Source organism: Zonotrichia leucophrys, chromosome 19 (assembly GCF_028769735.1).
Source record: "Zonotrichia leucophrys gambelii isolate GWCS_2022_RI chromosome 19, RI_Zleu_2.0, whole genome shotgun sequence".
Taxonomy (NCBI): domain Eukaryota; kingdom Metazoa; phylum Chordata; class Aves; order Passeriformes; family Passerellidae; genus Zonotrichia; species Zonotrichia leucophrys.
In genome coordinates, this window is record NC_088188.1 from 3,263,687 (window position 1) to 3,283,855 (window position 20,169).

The 20,169-nt window shown below is 46.8% G+C and overlaps 1 protein-coding gene across 4 annotated transcripts in view; it reads right to left on the minus strand.

The window, feature by feature from the left end:
• The window catches only part of GTF2IRD1 (GTF2I repeat domain containing 1), a 69,975-nt gene that overhangs the window by 3,658 nt on the left and 46,148 nt on the right, over positions 1–20,169 (minus strand). For 3 of the 4 annotated variants that reach the window (XM_064729044.1, XM_064729047.1, XM_064729048.1), the window contains 9 exons: positions 19,901–19,966; positions 19,114–19,297; positions 17,955–18,013; positions 16,954–17,019; positions 15,915–15,998; positions 10,911–11,094; positions 10,776–10,804; positions 4,737–4,784; positions 770–847 (listed from right to left, as the gene is read on the minus strand). In XM_064729044.1, the coding sequence (XP_064585114.1) occupies positions 770–847; positions 4,737–4,784; positions 10,776–10,804; positions 10,911–11,094; positions 15,915–15,998; positions 16,954–17,019; positions 17,955–18,013; positions 19,114–19,297; positions 19,901–19,966 (798 nt within the window). The remainder of the gene's footprint in view (positions 1–769; positions 848–4,736; positions 4,785–10,775; positions 10,805–10,910; positions 11,095–15,914; positions 15,999–16,953; positions 17,020–17,954; positions 18,014–19,113; positions 19,298–19,900; positions 19,967–20,169) is intronic. The other variant, XM_064729046.1, reaches the window with a different exon arrangement.

Sequence of the window (20,169 nt, forward strand, 5' to 3'; positions counted from 1 at the left end):
ACCCCTCACTCCTGTGCTGTTCTGACTGGAAGAGCATGGTCCCACCTTGCACCTCTGCAGCCCCAAAACCTGAAGCTGTTAGGGCTGCACAGCCACATTTCTGGCTTTCCTCCCACAGAGTTTATCCCATCAAAGGCTGACATCAGACTGAACCAATCCTGCTGCTGTGCTGCATTTTGCCATAACCCCTTCACCTCTCCAAGGACAAGCTGTCAACAAGAAGATAATGGTCCCACCTGCCAAGAGTGAGACACAGGGACCAACCCCCTGAACCTGACCATGAACTTAAGCTTCTTTGACCAATTTTCAAGCCCATCCTTCCTAGGAATCCCATTAATCCTCATCTCAATAACATTCCCAGCTCTCCTACTACCACCCCTAGACAATTCCAAATTACTAACCAACTTTCAACCCTCCAACTATGATTCATTAACCTAATCACAAAACAACTAATAACACCCCTAAACAAAAAAGGGCACAAATGAGCACTAATCCTAACATCCCTTATAACCTTCCTTCTACTCATCAACCTCCTGGGACTACTACCCTACACCTTCACCCCAACCACCCAACTATCCATAAACCTAGCCCTAGCCTTCCCCCTGTCCCTGGGGACAGGCTGTAACATGGAGCAGCAGGACAATATCTGTGCTGCAGCAGCTGCCATGGGCTTGGGCTATAAATAGAGGCCTTTGTGGAAATAATTTTAACTGCGGCTGCTCTCAGCAGAACCAGCCTCACCCTGAGATGCCTACAAGCAGAGACTCACCGTATTTTTCATTGAAAAGCTCCTTCACTTGCTCTCGCAGAATCACCTTCTCTCCAAGCCTGTTGGCATCATCCTCATCTGCAAAAGCAAGAAAGAACAGGGCTCAACTTCACTTGTTTCCTTCTGAGGCCCTGGAAAACCAATCTCACTGACACAGTGCAGGACAGCATCCCTGTCCCCCTGGGCCTGGGGACACCTCAGAGGTGCTGCTCTGTGCTTGCATCCTGCCACACCTTTCAGAGCTGGGCAAAGCAGCTCTAAAATGCTGCCAGGTCCCCTTTTGCCATGTGCTGCCACAGCTAAAAGCATTTTATATCCAATTTGCAGGGCTGTAAATGACTAGGAAAAATGCAAAGCAGTGAAGGCTCAAGCCCTCAGTGCCATGAATGCTCCCACAAGGGACATCAAGGAATGAGAGAGCACTTTTTTGGCTAAGCTCCTAAGTGAAGTATTGTTTTATAACATGCTATATAATCAGCTTGGCTTTCCTAGCTTTTTAAATTATCCTCATTGTGCCAAACAGCTTCTCTTCCATTCTCTCATGTCAAACAATGTGCCTAAGTCAGTAGATTTTTACACTCAGCTGTTTAGCATCCTCAGGAGGCTCCAGGACAAATGACTGGGGTCATTACCTCAACCTCTGACCTCGGGTCCAATGACCCTAAAACCCTACCCTGTCCCTTTAATGTCTTTTTTTTTCCCCAGAGGTATAAAGCACCAAGTGAACACACCTTATCTGCCTCTTGCTATGCTCACCCCAGCAAGCTGGGATGCACAAGGCAGGACCAGCTCAGGAATGGACTCCCCACTTTGTCTCCTCCCAAAGATCCTCCCCGCACCCAAGGCAGGCACTGTCCCCCAGGCTGGAAGCCACTGGGTGAAAATCGTGGAACCACTGCATGGTTTGGGTTAAAAAGGACCCTCTAGGACCATCCAGTTCCAAGTTCCTGCCATGGCCAGACACAGCAAGGTGTGCTCTGTGCAAGTGCTGGCTCAGATGATGGTGGAGGGTGGCTCAAAAGGGTAGAAAGAGGTGCTGGGAGGTGCTGCCCAAATCCCATCTTTAGTATTGGCATGCTCAGGTGTCTCAAACAACATTTATTCAGTCTTTTTGTTAATGCTTTGAGCCAAGAGGTTTGAACCCAGCCCTCAGGACATTTTGGGGGCAGAGGCTGCATTGTTCAGGCCCTTGTTCAAAGTCCCTTTCCAGCTCTCCTGGAGCCTCTTTAGGCACTGGAAGGGGCTCTAAGAATCTAGATTAAACTCTAGCTACTCTCTCTAAAGCCTTTTCTTCTCCAGGTGAACACTTCCAGCTGTCCCAGCCTGGCTCCAGAGCAGGAGTCTCCAGCTCTTGGGTGACTTTGTGTCCTCCTCTGGACTCATTCCAGCAGGTTCAGCTCTTTCTTGTGCTGGAGGCCTCAGCCAGATGCAGTGCTTCAGGTGGGGCCTACAAGAGCTATTCACAGTGGGCTTTCACAGCATCATGGTGATCCCTGCAAACTTTGGCATGAGGATCAAGGCATCCTCTGCTCCCAGTCTGCAGCTATGCATTTTCATTTTGAGCAATTACATGATTATGATTTTTTATTATTTTGAGCATTCATATGATTTTTGTTTTGGTTTCAAGCAAACACATGGCTGGAAGTTTAGTTTTAAATGCAAGGTGAAAATCCACTGCAAGTCGCCTGCATGGGACTGATGTCAGTGCAGAAAGACCCCATCCCACATCTCAGCCACTCTGTTGCTGTGGAGAGAAGCTGGCAACCTCAAACCTCTGCACCCTGCTACTGCAGGGTACAGCCTCAAAAAAGCCTCTTCTCCACATGGAAAACAATTGCTTTGCCTGGATATTACACATACACACACAAAATAAAAAAAAAAAAAAACAAAACCAAAACTAAAACCAAAAAACCCAAAAACAAAACCAGAAACAACCCAAGAACTTTCTGCAAAGAGAGCTCAGGGGCGCTTCAAATCTGGAAATGGCAACAAAGCAGCTTGAATGGCATGGAGCAAAACATAAATACAACAGATGGAGATTTCTAAGTGATGCCTTGCAGTGCCACTCTGGAGGCCATGGAGCACCAGAGGGGACAGCCCTGAGGGCTCCCTCTGTGACTTCCTTGTCATCACTGCTCAGTTTCTGGGCTGTACATACGTACCCGTATGGATGTGTAGATGGTAGCAGACAAAGACACACCAAAATTCAGTGTTCTCACTCATTTAATTCTCTGGGACTGAAAAATGCAGCAGGTCTTTCCTTTCTGCTCCTGCCCCAAGTGACCCAAGTGCAAGAAAAAAAGATCCCAAGGGATTTTGTTTTTTCCACCTTGAGGTGAACATTACTCCCAAATTCCCATTCAAGGACACAAGTAAATGTCATGAAAATCCTGGAACTGAGCATGCATAACAGTGAAGCCAAAGAGGAGCCCCTGGCCAGTGGCACTGCTCCCCAGGGACTTACCCCTCTGTGCCCAGGCAAGAGGGATCTCCATCTCCCTTTGACTTTACCCATGTGGGTTTGGAATCAATCAACTCAGGGAGTAAACTGAAGGAAGAAGTAAATCAAGGAAGCCACTAATGCTTCTGAAATGTGCTGAGTCCTTCCCATAAAGCAGGTTTATCCATGCTGCTGCCTTCAGCTCTGTGTTATCTTTTTTTTTATTAATTAAAATAGTAGCTAGTTGATTTTTTTTTCCCAATTCTACTTGCCTGAAGTCAGCACCTCTGACTTACATACAAGTGGTCACATTTTTAAAGCACCACTTACTTTTTTTTCTATAGGACTTGTCAGAGCTTAACATTTCTTTGAGAGACATCAAGCTACTTTTAGTAATTATAAAAACTGAGGTTTAAGTGTCTGCTGTTGGGCAATAGAATCCAAACCACTGCTTATTTCTTCTTGTGACTCAAAAAAACCCACACAAAACTAAATCCAAGCTATCCCATGGATAAATAATGGTTCTGTGTTCATGATGTCATGTGCAGAACCTGGATCTCAGCAGTGAAGCCACAGCAGAGTTGGGCACGGTACCCAATGGAGCTTTCTTCCTTTCCATGCCCTCAAACACTGCTCAGGGGGATGCCTGTCCTCTGCTGAGCCACAGCTCATGGAGTAACAGCCTCCTGTTACCCAAAGACTTGTCCTGAAGCCTGTTTCACCAGCAAAACTGTCACTGCCCAACACATCTCACTGAAAATATGGCTCAGATCCTTTCTGCAGCCAATGCAAGACTCAGCAAAGAGATGCTCAGCTGGCAGGCGGAGGGCAGGCTCATTACAGCAGCCTGCCCTGAATCCTAAGAGGAGTCTTTCCCCTCCAAGCTTCCATGGCTGCAGTTCAGTTATACCCGTGTGCAAATCCAGAATAAACGTGCTGACTTTCCTGAGGCTATTCTGCAGTAACTCAGGTTTAAATGCAGTTTGAATGAGCTTAACATATGTATGTTTTCAAAGCAGAGCTATAAACTTGTGGCAGCAGCAATTAACACCCAGACCCCCAGCCAACATCCCAGCTGGATCTGCTGTAGCTGTGCCATGCCCAGGTCAGCTCTTCCTCACTCCTCTACATCAGTCTGTCTTACATTCCTGGAGCCTTCACCAGCCCTGACCCAGAGTCTGTGTTAAAGCAAAGCAAAAACAACCCCAACCCAAGCTCTCCTTATGAATGGCAAGCGGATTTGTAAGAAATTAATTGCTGGGACACGTGGATGAGGATGAGAAGAACGTGGCAGGTTGGTTTGGCTGGAGTGATGGCAGCGATGCTCAGGGACTACAGCAGCAGTGCTTAGAAATGCAGAAAGGATTAATAGCAACAATAAAACACTGTATCATTCACTTCTGCACACCACAGAAAAAACAATACCTGAAATTTGGGGGGTTTAGACATTTTCATTCCCATATTAAAACACAAGTAAGAGCATTTCTTGTCTGCTACCATCTACGATGCACCAACTGAGCTACGTACCATTGAGAGCAGCATAGGCTTTTTCCAAAGATGTTATCCGTCTAGGGGCTACAGCACAAGGTAATGGGAGACAAAAAACAAAAAAAGAGAAAGAAAAAGAGATCCATGAGTGCTGCAGCTTGGTTTCTTGGTCACAAACAAAAGCAAAACCCAGGATTAAAGTTCCTCTGGCCCTTGGCACAGTTTAGGTAGCTAATAACTGCCTGGTACGTTATTTACTGGTGAGCTGGGCTCTCCACCTCATACCAGGACCTGCTTTGCTGGAATGTGCTTAAGCCTGCAAGCATCCCTTTGGCTCTCCTGAGCAGCTCAAGGTCCACATGTGCATAAGGATGCATGGCAGCATCTATGGCATGTGCCAGAGCAGCAGCTGCCTTGCACAGCTGTTCCAGTGCCAGAGAAGAAAAAAAAATCTCAGGTTAAAGCAGATGAAAAGCAAACAGGGAGATCATGACAGTTCTGCATCAATAGGAGAAATGGGAGAGAAAGGAATCCCTAAGGAGAGACTGGTGCTTGCCACTGACTCCAAAGTGATCAGTGACATAAAAAGAAATTAACTTCCTCTGGAAAACCAGCCAGGGAAGGGACTATGGCCTGGATTTGCATGATGGGCAAAAGGAGGAATGAGGTGGCTCACCCAGACACAGGGAGAGCTGTGGGGGGGTCAGGGCTGCAGCACCAGGGCAAGGAAGGGGCTCACAGGGGAGGCTCTTGATGCCAAACTGCATGAGCTGACACCAGCAAACAGAAGGGCACTTGGGAGACGTGTCCAAATCTCCTAAGCAGAGGCATAAGCAATGTGAGGTAGCTCCAAGTACCTAGCTCAAAGTACGTGTTCCCCATTTCAAGCAGGCTCAGGAGAGCAGCCACTGCAGCACAGAGCTCTGCTGGTCCCTGCAGGGGGAGGAGAGCCCTTCAGTTCAGCAGCTCAGAGGAACAGAAAAAACCTGTGGCTCTGCCCAGGGCAGCTGCAGGCACTGAGATCTGGGTGCAGACCCACAGGAGCTGGGGCTCTTCACCCCTGAGCTGCAGGAAGACAAATTCTGCCAAAAGCAGCTGCAGCAGTGCCACTCACTGCCATGCTGCAGGATCTGCCCCAAAATAAGAAATGATCTCTGCAGCTTGGTGCCCTAAATCTCTGGTGACACCCTGTGGGCAGCACCTGCTGCACTAAATGTGTGGCAATGCACAAAATTAGAGGGAAAATTAGAGAGTTTTAGGGAAAGCTGCAAAAGGCAGGCCTCAGATAGAGCAGAACTGTGAGAAGGGCTAAACAGCAGCCATGAGATTGGTCAGCAGAAAAATTATTTAAACTCTAGAAAAAGCAAGGGCAAATAGAACAATGGCCTGTGTACTAACACTTGTCTGAATAGCTCTCTAAGCTGCAGAAAGTTTATCTAGCAAGATACTAGGAAGGTTAAAGCTTAATAATGGAGCTCTGTGCGTTGTGTTTTAAGGCTTACAAGCAGGTATTGTATCTGAAATAAGCAAGCATTGTTTAACCAAAGGTACGTGTGCTTATAGTGGTTGGATAGAACTACTGTCAATGTGCTTTTGCTTTGTGTGATTGGTCAAGAAGCTTATAAAGTGAGTTGTAACATTGAGTTCTTGGTCTGCTGCCTGGATTGTGAGCTGCTGGCACCTTCCCATTGCCATAACCATGGAATGAGACTGATGCTGACAAATAAACAGCTCGAGGTGCTTTCCACAGCAGCCCCGTCTTGTCTGTAAATAACCCCCAGCTGGTGTCACTTATGCAGAGGGGAGGAGATGCAGATGGGCCATGCTGGTGCTGGGAAAGCCAAGCTGGAGTCCAAGAGTCCAAGCCAAGAGGGAGCAAGGTCCTGGCATGGCTTCTGTGAAGGTGAAATGCAGGCAGGAGCACGGGCAGGCTGCAGGCAGCAAGGGAGAGAGAGAACATATGGCAGGATCTTTCCAGTATGGCTCAGAACTGGTTGAGAAAAGGCAGCATGGCATTTCCTCTGCTTGGCAGCAACTCAAAGGCTTTTGCAGCATTTCAAGGTGCTGTCATGAAACTACCTTAAGAAAGGTAATTCAAGTTTCTTGTCCTGCTAACTCAAAGGTGGCATTTAGCCCTGAACCATAGGAAGCATCCCACCAGGTTCAGGGCAACTGTCCTGCAGGGATGGAGGGCACCCCAATGTGCCGGGGTGAAATGGCAGCCATCTGACTGACCCTGAAAAATGAGGGGGGCTGGGGTCTCAAGGACACAACAGGATGTGAGGGAGGTGGAGAGCAGGACAAGGAAAGAGCAGAGTGAACACAAGGCCTTGGATGAGCTGGGCAATGGTGCTGCCCTCTGGACAGCGAGGATGCCACACACAGAGGCAAATGGGAAAAGGAGAGCAAAGCTAGGGAAAGAAAAAGGTGACTGGAATCACAAACATGCTTATAAACAGGCTTTGAAGCTCCACAGCTATTCACAACTGCTTGAATTTTAACCCTCATAATTATCCATATATAAAAATATATATTTTTATACACAAACACACACATGTATTCAACCTGCCTTAATTTTCACCTTAGCCTAGAAACAGTGACCAGTTGAACACTCAAAAATAATCACCCCAGGCCTGGCTGGTGGGTTAAAAAGGGTTGGGGGGTGAAGGGAGATGGATATGGACTTTGAAAAGCAACCTGGTGATGGAGCAAGATGTGCTCAGCCCTCATCACAGCTTTCCTCTTTTCTATTTTTCTTGCTAGGAGTTTCCAATGCGAGGCACATCTCATCAAAGTCTTGAGGAGGATTGTGCTCTTGTGATTAAAAAAAGAAATAAATATATATATATATAAAGGATGCCTGGATGTGTGGGTTTTTAAATTAAATAACACTGCCTGCCCTACTTTATTAATTGGAGTATGGAAAATAATCTATCATGATGGTAGGGAGCTTGGGGAATAGGACAGATGGAGCTGGTCTACATTTTCAATCAAAGCACATTAAAATTAACATACAGAAAGATTTTTTTGTGTGTGTATGTGTGTGTGTGTGCTAGATTACTTATGCTTGTTAGTATTTTTCAAAGGCTCATATTAAAGCCAGTTTTGTATCTGTGCCTCAGGAAAGAAAAAAACAAAAGGATGAGCGTAGTGTTTATAGCACTAGAGCTTCACCCCTGCTCACTCACTCCTGTTTCATGCTGAAAGATCATGCTGCTTTCAAAAAGGGGTTTTGAAAGTCTCTTTTGCAGAGCAGAGCCCAGCAGTGTGGAGAAGAGGCACTGGGAATCAAAAGGAAAACCTCTGGATGCCAGGAGGGTTTGTGCTCCTGGGCTGCAGGCCCTGGGGAAGCCATGCAGGTGAAGGGCTGGCACTGGTGGCCTCAGGGCCATTGTCCCATCTTTGAGAGGCTGCAAACCCGCACTGCTGAAGGGCTTTTTTCCAAAAACGAGCCTCATTCCCTGTAAAATCCACCTCCTTCTGCAAACAGCATCCCTGCAGGCACACAGCCCCCAGCTGCTTCTGCACTAGAACTCCCCCATCTCCCATTCAAGGAAAAATACCAACATACAAATTACACATTATCTTGAGAAAAAGGCACATGAGGTGCTTAGATTGTATTGAAATTCTTTAACCTGTTTCTGTTACACTTAAAAAATGGGTGTCCCCAAAAGAAAGAGATCTGTGGTCCTGCAGTTACCAGGAATGCTCTTTGCAATTGTGCTGGTTTTGCAGCACAGCAATGCAGGAGATGCACAGCTTTAAAACATATTAAACCCCATAAAAGTTTAACTTAAAAGGTTAAAGGTTTAACCTAGAGGCAACTAAAATCACTCCACAGTGATTTTATTTTAAAATTACATTACATTTCCCTTTTTCCTAAATATATGTACACTTCACGTAATTTTTTAGCCAAAATTATCCACAAAACCCATTAGCTCTCCTCACATTTATGATGTTACCTCCTGAGCTTTCCAGCTTTTAGAGACCTGTGCAATGCCATCCCTGGGAGTAACTACTGCTTTCATTTTAACCCTCCTCTGTGAAATAAAAGTGATTTTCATTGACTTTATTTTAATGCCAAGCATGCTGCTGCTCTTCATTTTACATTACAGGGCTTCACTACACAACACTGAAGACTCTTTAATTTAAATTTTTAGTGACCTATGGCTAGTTGGAAATCATTCATTTTGTTAAGGCAGATGAAAAGCAATCAAAGCCAAGGTAGTGACTGCATCACTGTACTGCCACCAACCACTTTGGTGTAGTGGGGTGGAAAATCAAACAATGGGTTAATTGTTGCCTGTGGGGATTAGGGAGGGGCAAAATACAATCAGCTCTTTTCTGGAAGAAACATTCCAGTTGTAATCTGACTACTAAAAAATACTTATGAGTCCTGAAACTGTCTCTGAAGATTTGGCAAATATGGGAAATCGTCTATAACAAATTAAGATGTTAAGTAAGAAAAAACCCTCACCTGTATCTGCTCTTATTTAAAACCTCAGTGGGAGGAGAGGGAGTGAAGCACCCAGCCTGGCAGGGATGCTGTGACCTGCTGAGCCCACTTGGGTGCAGAAATACACATAAAATATGTGTTTGGGTTTGTGCTGGAAGGCTGGTCTGTGAGGGGACCATTCAGCTGGAGGAGGAGGGAAAAAATATTGTGCATTGAAAAGAAAATAAATTTCCTCTCCATCTCTTTTTCTCAGGCTGTGTCTCCCAGCCAGATAGCAGCCTGAAGTATTTCCCTTCTGATGTGCTCCCTTGTTAATAGTGTGATTTGTGTCAGATCAACATCTCTTAATAGAATTTTACTGTTTAAAGCAGAGGAATGGAAAAACAAGACATGGCTGGAGGAATGCACATACAGCCATGGAATTCTGTGGAAAACCAAAGTTCTGCAAATCTTGTGCTTCAGTGAGGGCTCATTTTAGGTCCAGCTGATGTGAACTGGCACATTTGGACTAAAAGATACAAGTCTAAGGCCAAGTTCCACAGAGGTCTTGGGGGACCTTGCTGTCCTTGGCTGGGCCCTAAACAGGAACACAGAATTGAACACATGGACCATGCCTGAATCTCCTAGAACTGAACACATGGATCATGCCTGAATTTCCTAGAAGTGAACAAACATGGACCATGCCTGAATCTCCTAGAATTGAACACATGGACCATGCCTGAAGCTTCCTAGAAGTGAACACATGGACCATGCCTGAATTTTACTGACAGCTCACCTTTTGTTAGAGCTCTAACACCTTTCTGCTATTCCCAATAAGGGCATATAAATGTTTTCCTGTCTGTCATATTTGCCTTTCCTAAATTGTGCCATTGCCATGGAGGCTGGCCAAGGAAATGGGAAGCCATGAATAAAGATGACAAGGTTCTTTGCACCCATCTGTGCTCTTCCAACAGTTGTAATTACAGACATTTAAAATCAAGACAGGTTTTTACCCACATTTCTGACAGCAACTCTCTTTCCTTTGCAGCCAAGAAATGAGAGACAGCTACTGCAGGGACTGACAGTGAAGGACATGGCTCTGGGATGATGGTTTGAGCAGCTGGGTATGGAGTGCACCCTGGACACCCTGTCCTCTCCTCTGCCATGCTATTTCATGCTATATCCCTGCTGTATCTGCCTGTGGAATGTTCAGGAGCTGGAGTGGACCTTCACTGCCATGCTACTGCAGCCCAGCATGGATCCTTGTGGTTAATCAAAACCTTCCCTCTCCACCCAACCCACCAGCTCGTTACAACACTGATTTATTTAAAGAAAACACTTAAGGAACTGGGTGCTTTCCTAAATACAGAAAACAGATCCTTGCCCTAGATTAGCTCTTGGAAAATGCCATCATTTCAGGGCAATAGCAGCAGTACTGATGGGTGCTGCTGAGGCCAACTGTCTCAGGCAACAAATGCACCCAACAACAACAAAACCAAAGTGGGAAAGCCCAGGAAAGTGAAGTAGAACAACCTTCCTCCAGCTGATAAAATTATTGCTTGCCATCCACAGTTTACAACTCCCTGAGCACCACTTAACACCTAGTCAATGCATTGCTTAGGCAAAATGGTATCATCTCTTACCGGGTTTGGGGATGAGTCCTTGAAAGGGCCTGTGAAAAAGAAGGAAAAAAAGGAGATTTAAAATGAAATAGTACCAAGAAGCAAGCATGCCTCCTCTCCCCCTCTCTGCTCCACAGGATGGCTGACACCTCTCACCTTGTCACAGTGAACTTGATTTTATCAGCAACAGCCAGGATCCTCTCCAGGTTCTGGGAGCCAAAGGTGCAGGGCTTCCTGAAGGGGATCCCAGGAGGCAGTCCCTCTATGATCACCGACCCTGGGTTGCTCTTAATGCGTTTGTAGGGCACTTGCACAGGGTATTTAATCCCCAAGGCCTCACCTAGGAGAGAAGTGAGTGGTAACTGAGTAGTGAGAATGCCAGGGATGCCATTTCTGCTGCATCTCTGGCTTTACCAGAGCCCTACCAAGGCACAGCACAGTGTGAGCAGGCTGCTAAGGCACCAGGTCAGCATTAAATCAAGGACCAGCATTTTCAGGCTGCCTCCATGATGGCAGTGGAGGGGTCCAAACACAGGCACAGAGCTCATGGGGCTGTGGAGATAAACTGTCCTGCATCATGGTGCCCATGCACTGCAGTGGGAGGGATGGGAAGCAGCTGCTCTTTGTTTTCAGATGTTATTTGGAGATAACTCCACAGCTGTGATCCCTCTCTTAGACCTGGCTGTGGGATTGAGGTTACATATTTCCTTGCAAGAACCTGGACAAGTCTTACCCCTGCTGGAACTTCAGTACATTGGTGACATCAATGTGTGGGGCAACAGAGCAAAAGGTTTTGAGAAAGGGGAAAAAGTAACCCAAGTCCTCCTGAAGGCCAGCTTTGCCATAAAGCAAACTAAGATCAAGGGACCTGCCTAGGAAATTCAGTTTGTAGGAGCAAAATGGCAAGATGGATGTTGTCAGATTCCAATGGATTTGGTCAACAAAACAGCTCTGTCCTCAGCAAAAAGGAAACAGGCTTTCCTTAGGTGCTGTTGGGTTTTGGAGGATACATATTGCAGATTACAGTCAGATTGTAAACCTTCTCTATCACATGGCATGGAAGAAGAATGGTTTTAGGTGGGGTCCTGAGCAACAACACGTTTTTGAACAAATAACAGGAGATTGTTCATGCAGTAGCCCTTGGTCAATCAGGACAGGATGCAAAGGATGTGCTCTGCACCACAGCTGGGGAGAATGGGCCTTCCTGGAGCCTCTGGCAGAAGGTACCTGGAGAGATTCCAGAACAACCCCTGGGCTCTGGAGCTGGGAATATGAAATATCTGAGGCCAGCTACACTCCAACTGATAGAGACACTGCCTGCTTATGAAGGGGTTTGAGCTGCCTCAGAAGTGACTGGCACCACAGCAGAGCTGCTTTTGGCACCTCAGCTACCAGTGCTGGGCTGGGTGCTCAAAGGGAAAGGCCCTGCAGCACACACTGATACTACAGGGACTGTGTGGATAGCACTGATCACACAGAGAGCTTGAACAGGAAATCCCAACCACCCTGGGATCCTGGGAGTCACCATGGACTGGCATGATGGTGAAAATTTTCAACTGTTGTCATCATCTGTGACGGTGTTCACAAGGGTCTCAGGTTGAGGGAAGAGACAAGGATCTGACTCCATGTTTCAGAAGGCTGATTTATTATTTTATGATATATATTGCATTAAAACTATACTAAAAGAATAGAAGAAAAGGTTTCATCAGAGGGCTAGCTAAGCTAAGAATAGAAAAGCAACAACGATAACAAAGGCAGCTGTCTCGGACTCTCTCTCAGAGCCAGGTGACTGTGATTGGCCATTAACTACAAACAAGCACATGAGACCAATCACAGATGCACCTGTTGCATTCCACAGCAGCAGATAACCATTGTTTACATTTTGTTCCTGAGGCCTCCCAGCTTCTCAGGAGGAAAAATCCTAAAGAAAGGATTTTTCATAAAAAGATGTCTACGACAATCATCAGTGAATAGAAGGTGCTGAGGAGGCCCCACCATACAACCAGATACCAGAAAATGAAAAGCAATCCACTCTCTCCACTGACACTTCTTGTCGTATTGTAGGGACTCAGAGAAAATGGAAAGCTGCCATATGGAGTCACATGGTGTGGAGTCACATGGTGAGTCACAGAAGCTGTCAAGGAACACTGTGGATCAAGTCAGGTTGCTGACTGAGCTGAAAGTTGTCCAGCTGCCTCTAGATAGTGCTGAGCAAGAGGAATGGCAGTGCTCTACCTCTGCACTGACACATGGATGGCAGCAAATGCTCTGGGGGGGTGCCTGGAATGGAAAATGACCAGTGGGCAGTACAGAGGGAAACCCACCTGGGCTGCTCAAGTGTGACAAGATATTACTGCCCAGTTAGAGAAGTCAGCTGTAAAACCTGTCATTTTAGATACAGAAATACAGGAGTCAGGCTACTGAGGAGTATCACAACAATGGGCAGGTGGATTGGGCTGCCAAGGTAAAGTATTTCTGGCAGATCTGGCCTGGCGACATAAGGGTGAATTATTTCTAGCTCAGTGACACCTGACACCTCAGGTCATCAAGGAAAAGCTGCAGCACACAGATGATTTCGTGATGGAGGTGTGGACTCAACCATGGTCACCATCTGCCAGTTATCCAAGAATGTGAAACATGAGCTGAGATCAAAGCAAGCCAAGTGGGTAAAGCCCCTGTGGGGGGCAGTGGTCTAAATATAATCATGGGGAACCTGCCAGATTGATTGCATCACGCTGCCTGAACCTGCCAAGGCAAGCACTGCGTGCTCACAGTGCTAGAAGGCACCAGTGGATGCTTGAGGACCTACCCTGGGCCTCACACCACATCCTGTGCCTTGAAAAGCAGGTCTTGTGGCAACAGGGCACACTGAAAGAATTGGGCTGGGCAATGGGACTCATTTCAAAAATATCCTCATTGATACCTGGGCCAGAAAGCTTGGGATTGGGTGGGTGTATCACACTGCCTATTGTGGCAGCAGCTCTCTGGCCACAGAAAGAAACAGATAATCTCCCAGGCATAGTGCTGGGAAAGGCTGTGAAATGATCAGAGAAAAGAGTGAGAAACAATTCCTAACTTGCTACACCTGTTGTTGTGAACATGTGGAATGTGTTAAGGAGATTTGTTCACCAAAGGGTGGGTTCTTAATTAGCCAGTGGTGATGGTGTTTGGATTGGACCAATAAGGTCCAGCTGTATTGTAACTGTCTATAAATGAGTAATGGGTTTCTTAATAAAGGTTATTATTCAGCCTTCTGAAATACATGGAGTCTATGCCAATTATTACCCAGCCAATAAGGTAAGCTTGCTTGCTAAGATACCTGATCACAGATCAGAGAATTAAGATCTAGATCTGAAAAGATCTTTGAGATAATCAAGTCCAACCTATGACCTAACACCACCTTATCAACTACACCATGGCACTAAGGGCCACATCCAATCTTTTTTTAAACACATCCAGGAATGCTGACTCCACCACCTTCCTGGGCAGCTCATTCCAATGCCCAATCACTCTTTCTGTGAAGAATTTTTTCCTAATGTCCAGCCTAAACTTCCTCTGGTGAAGCTTAAGACTGTGTCCTCTCATTCCGTCAGTAGCCTGGGAGAAGAGACCAACCCCACCTGGCTGCACCCTCCTGGTCAGGGGTTGTAGAGAGTGATGGAGTTTTCCCTGAGCCTCCTCTTCTCCAGGCTAAATAACCCCAGCTCACTCAGCCTCTCCTCACAGGGATTGTGTTTTTGACCCTTCACCAGCCTTATTGCCCTTCTCTGGATGGATTCAAGCATCTCAATCTCCTGCCTGGGGGACCCAGAATGGGACACAACACTCAAGGTGTGGCCTAACCAGTGCTGAAAACATGCAGCAGCCTCTGGGAAAACAGAATGGTACAATGCACTGTTAAAATTGACACTGACAGCAATGCCTGGGGAAACCTTCAAACATTGGGATCTACATTTAGCAAAGGCCACCTGGTTAGTTAATACCAATCAGGCTGGGCCTGCCCAATCAAAACCTCCATGTGTTGTAGAAGAGGATGAAGTCCCCATGGTGCATACAGAAAATATTGGGGAAGACAGTTTGGATTAGTCCTGCCTCAAGCAAAGGTAAACCTATCCATAGGATTGTATTTGCCCAAGGACCTGTGTGGACTTGGTGGGTGATGCAGAGGGGCAGGAAAACGTGATATGTCCCTTCAGGGAATTTGATTTTCGGGTGAGAGCAGTTTGTAATGTTGAACTGTATAACATGTAATGTTGAACTTTATAATACTGGTTGCTGAGTAACACTGCAGCCCTGTGGAAGACCTCTAGGATGGATAGAACCCATAATCATGGACTAAATGAACTCAACAAACATCTTGGCGGGATGGCAGTGACTATAGAAATTATATCTGTCCTTGTGGATATACACACACAAATACGTATATATAGTTGGAAAGTGTAGAATTTTGGCATGACGTAAGTGGTATAGAATGAGGGGTTCTGGCCAGGACAGGGTTAATTTTTGCAGTAGCCAGAAGAGGGCAAGGATAGGAGCTAGAGCTTATTTTCCATCACCTCACATCATTTTCCAGGAACGAGGGAAGGGGTCCCTTCTAGTCAAGTAAGAGTGGCAGGGGGAGTGGTCAGGTAGTGCTGGTTCCCTCTTGTTACTGATATTGTTGCTGTTACTGTTTGTTTTCTTATTCCATGACTGTTTCCAGTAAACTCATATCTCAATAGGTGATTTTTACCCTCTGTGCCTCCAAGTCTCCTCTCCAACCCACAGCAAGGGAAGGGAGAGGTGGAAGCACAAGAGAATGAGCAGTGCATGCTCTGCAATGCTTCAGTGGGAACACTAAGCTGGGGTATAACATTCCTAAACCTCACCATGGGGAAAATAGCATTTCCTTCTCTAGGCACAGGAGGAGAAGCATTTTCCTGTCCCCCAGTGCTCCCCATGGCCTGTTCCTATTTCCTTCCCAACCTCCCACAGCTCCTGCAGCAAACAGGGCCAAATCCCAGACCTGCCATTCCCTCCTGGCCCTCCTAAGTACCAGCAGCTCAAGGGGGAGATGAGAAAAAGTACCTGACAAGAAGGAATCAGGGGCACAGGGGAGAGATAAAGAGCAAAAAATTAGGAGGGAGTAAGGGGGGGAATAAAACAAGCCTGGATTCTCACCATATTTCTTATTGAACAGGTCCTGGACTTGTTCCCGCAGTGTATTAGCAATGTCTATTCTGGAAAGCCTGGCATCATAATTTTCTGTAAAATAAAGAAACAATTATAGATTTCTGCTGGTATATTAAAAGGCACTCTATGACTTTTAAGTAATGCCATTTTCTAATTATAGGAAAGCCCTTATCTTGCAATTAGCTAATCTGTGGAGTGGGTCATTCAAAGTCCTTAAAAATAATCTAAACAGAAATATGTTGGGTTATTTTTCCCTTGCCTGTTTGCTAAGAATAAAAGCCACGTGAAATCGAAGATTCAGTTGTGATAATTACTGGCATTAAAATATAACACACTCCAAAGCCTCTCAGAGAAACCAAAGGCTTTGAAAAAGCTCTCCATCCTTGTGCAAACCCTCACAGGCCCCTAGAGCCCAAGTAGAGATGCGTGAGCAAGGCAGCACTTGCCTGTCCAGCCCACAGGCTTCTCCCCACCACTCTGTCCCCCAGGGGAGCCACCATGCTGCTGCCAGCTAAACTCGAGTGGCTTTTATACAAACATCACACAGGTGGAAAAAGCCCCAGAAAAGGCAAACCCCTAGGCCTGGAAACTTAATTATGCATCTCACAAGGTCAGACAGGGAAATAAGCCAAGCTGGTTAATTAGGGCACCATGCAGAGCGCTTCAAACCTCTCCTTAGACCTGTGGGACTGCCTGTCCTGGCTGTTCATCTTGTGTTGTAGTTTCCTGTGGTCAGGACAGGGTTAATTTTTGCAGTAGCCAGGAGAGGGCAAGGCTAGGACCTAGAGCTTATTCTGAATCACCTCACATCATTTTCCAGGAATGAGGGAAGGAGTCCTTTCTGGTCAAGTAAGTGTGGCCATCCTCTCATCCCACCTCCTTCTCTCCTCCTTCCCAGCCTCCTCTTGCTCCGCTGCCAACCCCCCGAGCCCCAACACCTGCAGCCCTCCCTTCCCACATGTGTCCCATGCACCCCCAGAGCAGGCAGGGGCTGTTCCTCAGCCCCCACGTGTCTGCAGCCCCACACCTTGGAATCCCTGTCTCTTCACAGCGTCCTCCAGCAGCGCCTCGCTCGAGTCCCTCTCATCGGCAGCTGAGACAGGGGACACAAGAGGAGTTAGGAATCACAGCTCTGCCAAGGGGGACGCATGGGAGGGGGTTTCCAGCCAAAAAACAAGGTGGGGAAGGTTATGATGCTTGTATCCCCATTCATGTGTTCTGTATATGCTGGATATTATGTTCTGTGCCTTCAGGAGTGGCTCTGAAGAGTGAAAGTTTTGTTTGGGTTTTCTTATCAGCCTGGTGGGACACAGAGACAGGGCAGTACATGGGTGCTGCTTTTGCTTTTCACTTTGCTCTCTCGCTCTTGCTTCTGCTCATTAGTTAGTTTAGCTAAACAGTCCAAATTTCTTCCTGGACTGTTTCTCCTTTCCTTTTTGTAACCAACTCGAGCCTGCTCCAAACTGGGCCCTGGGAACACCGAGAGTTTGCACCTTCTGGCTGCAGCAGCTGCCCCAGCACAGGAGGGACTGAGAACAGAGCAACCACCCCCAAGAGAGACTTTCTGAATTTGTCATCTTTTTCAGAGCGGTGTCATCTGGTATTGTTCATTTTGTGTGCTGGAGGTGCTGTGCCTGTTAAATAAACAGGTTCTTTCCACTTCTCTCTGAGGAATTCTTCCTGAACTGGTTGGGGGAAGGGGCAGTGTGGGTTTCCTTTCTGGAGGGGCCCCTTTGGAGATTCTCTGCCAAATTTGCCCTAAACCAGCACAAAATTTGGCACCCAACGTGGGGCGCGAGAGAGAGTGGAAAAACCCTGTTTTGACTGCATTTTGGTTGCCATTACTCTGTGCTTGTATAAAGCAGTTAATAGCCATGCTTTTTGAATTCATAATGTCTACTGGGGTGAAGGCTTGCATGCATTTCTGGTCCCTAGGGTTTTCTGAGATCTTAAGGCTGTAGGAAACCACTCTCACTCCTCTCCTACCCAGACCTCAACAGCCCAGCTGGTGGGTGTCTCTCAGCCTACCTTTGGCTGCTGGGCTGTCTGACACCGACTCCTTTGCGCCCTCCGCCAGCAGCTCCGGTCTGGAAAACAGGGAGAAGCAGAGGGCATGTGAGTGACCTCCCTGGCAGGGACAAACTGCTGCTCCAGCATCCTCAGGACACCTCTCCCACAGCCACAAACCATTCACTTAGTCTGGTTAATGCTGTTTAAAAGGTCCTGCAACACAGCAGGAGAACTTTGGACATCGTTTTCATGCTGACAGGCTCTTTAATGAGCTGATGTGTCACTCCTTGGGATGAGATTAAGCAGCTGATGACTGAGCAGCTTAAGTCAGCAGCTGCAGACTGTCAGTGGATATGGTCCTGAACACTTCTTAGGGATGGGAGAAGCTGTGCTTCTTTCAACATGAAACTGACCCCAAAAATTGCCATTTGGGTACCTGATACTAAAGCTACATAGTGAGGTGATAGTAGGGCTTGATAACAAGGTGCACTGAAGCTGAGTCACAAAGGAATGGATCTGAGATCAGGACAGGGGGAAACCCTAAAATATGATTGGGCTGACCTGAGAGCTGCTGTTCTGACACCACAAAATCTCCATGCTCCCAATATTTATTTTCTGTTTCAGTCAGCTGAAAACTTTTGGGTGGGAAACTGCCCCCAAAATACCCAAGACATCCTAAAATCCATCTCTGCTGGATCTGTTCCATCTATCAGGGCAATGTTCTTGCATTACATTGGTAGTGGCTTTTCACAGCCCTCCCACAGTTCTTATGGCTCCCCAGCACAGGGTCAGCATCTTTTCTTGTGTCTGCAGCATCTTAAGTGCACATATGCACATCTGGACCTCATCTGGAGCCACTTTCTGTAGGAAAACCCTCCAGGCTTCCCAGCCCCTGTCCTTGCTCCACATCAGGGCACCCTGAAGTTTAAAGGCCTCTTCACCCATCCTGCTGAGGTGGCCAAATCTTTGCCAAAGCAGGTTAAAAACCCAGAAGACATGAAGTGACAGATGACAACACCATTGCTGCCTCCAACAAGGCAAGAACCCTTATCTGCTTCTAATCAAGCAAATTTATTGATAGTGACCAAGTGACGTGTGCTCCCCAGGACCCTGCACAGCAGCAGGAGCTCTGAGCACAAACATCCTCCCCAAGGCTCAGCCACCCCACCCTCCTTACCTTTTAATGACAAACTGGATGTTGTTGCTGGCTTGCAGGATCTTCTTCAGCTTTGCGATGCCGAAGCAGTTGGGGCGGCGCAGCAGGATGCCTTCTGGCAAGCCCACAACAAACAGGTCCTCAGGGTACATCAGGAACTTGGAGTAGGGGACTTTGACTGGCTCTGATATTCCTATGGCTTTCGCTGCATGGGGACCCAAGCTCATTAGTTTGCTGGACCTCCATGTCAGGTCTAAGCAACAGCAGTATGATATGTTGTGGAGGGATTCAAGAGGGTTTTGGGGAGTTTGTGGTTGCTCTGTGCCTTGTGGGGATGTCCCTGACACTGGCAGACATGAGATGAGGGACAGAGCCATGCAGTCACTGTGGGCCAGCTCTCAAAAACATGTGTGACCTTGCTTGTATTTTTTTTTTGAAATAATGTCTCTAAGCAGAGCATGCTGAATGCCAACCCCCACCACCAAGGTGCCACCACCTTTCCTGAGCCATGCAATGATCATTGTGGGTGGAAACACTCTCTGAGACTTCAAACAAGTGATGGGGGAACCACTTTGGACCTTCCCTCTGCAGCATAAAGGCAGCAATTCCTGGGCTGCAGCCAGTGAAACAACTTTAAGGAAATCAAGGGGAAGACCTGCAAGGCCTAAGGAGGTTTCAAATGCATTTGTGAGCCCAGCAGACAGCAGATGAACAAATCAGATTGCACCTTCACTCAGCTGCTGATTTGGAAATGGCCAATGACAAAGCCAACAGCTGGCATGATAAACATGTGTTAATGTTATCTTACCGTATCGTGAGTTGAACAAAATTTCAACTTGTTTCCTCAAATGACTTAAAATGTCTCCTATACCATCTGCAAAAAAAATCAAAAAACGAACAACAGTACAGAGAAATGCTCTGAGCAACCAGCTGCTTGCAGGGCAAGCACTGTGCAGGTGAGCAGCCCCTGCCTGACCTCTGGCAGAGACAGCCATTCAATCTCCATGCCCCAAAATCAGTGCTAGTTCTCTGACAGCAGCTTCCAAACTGATCTCTTAATAAGCAAGGGCAAGCATG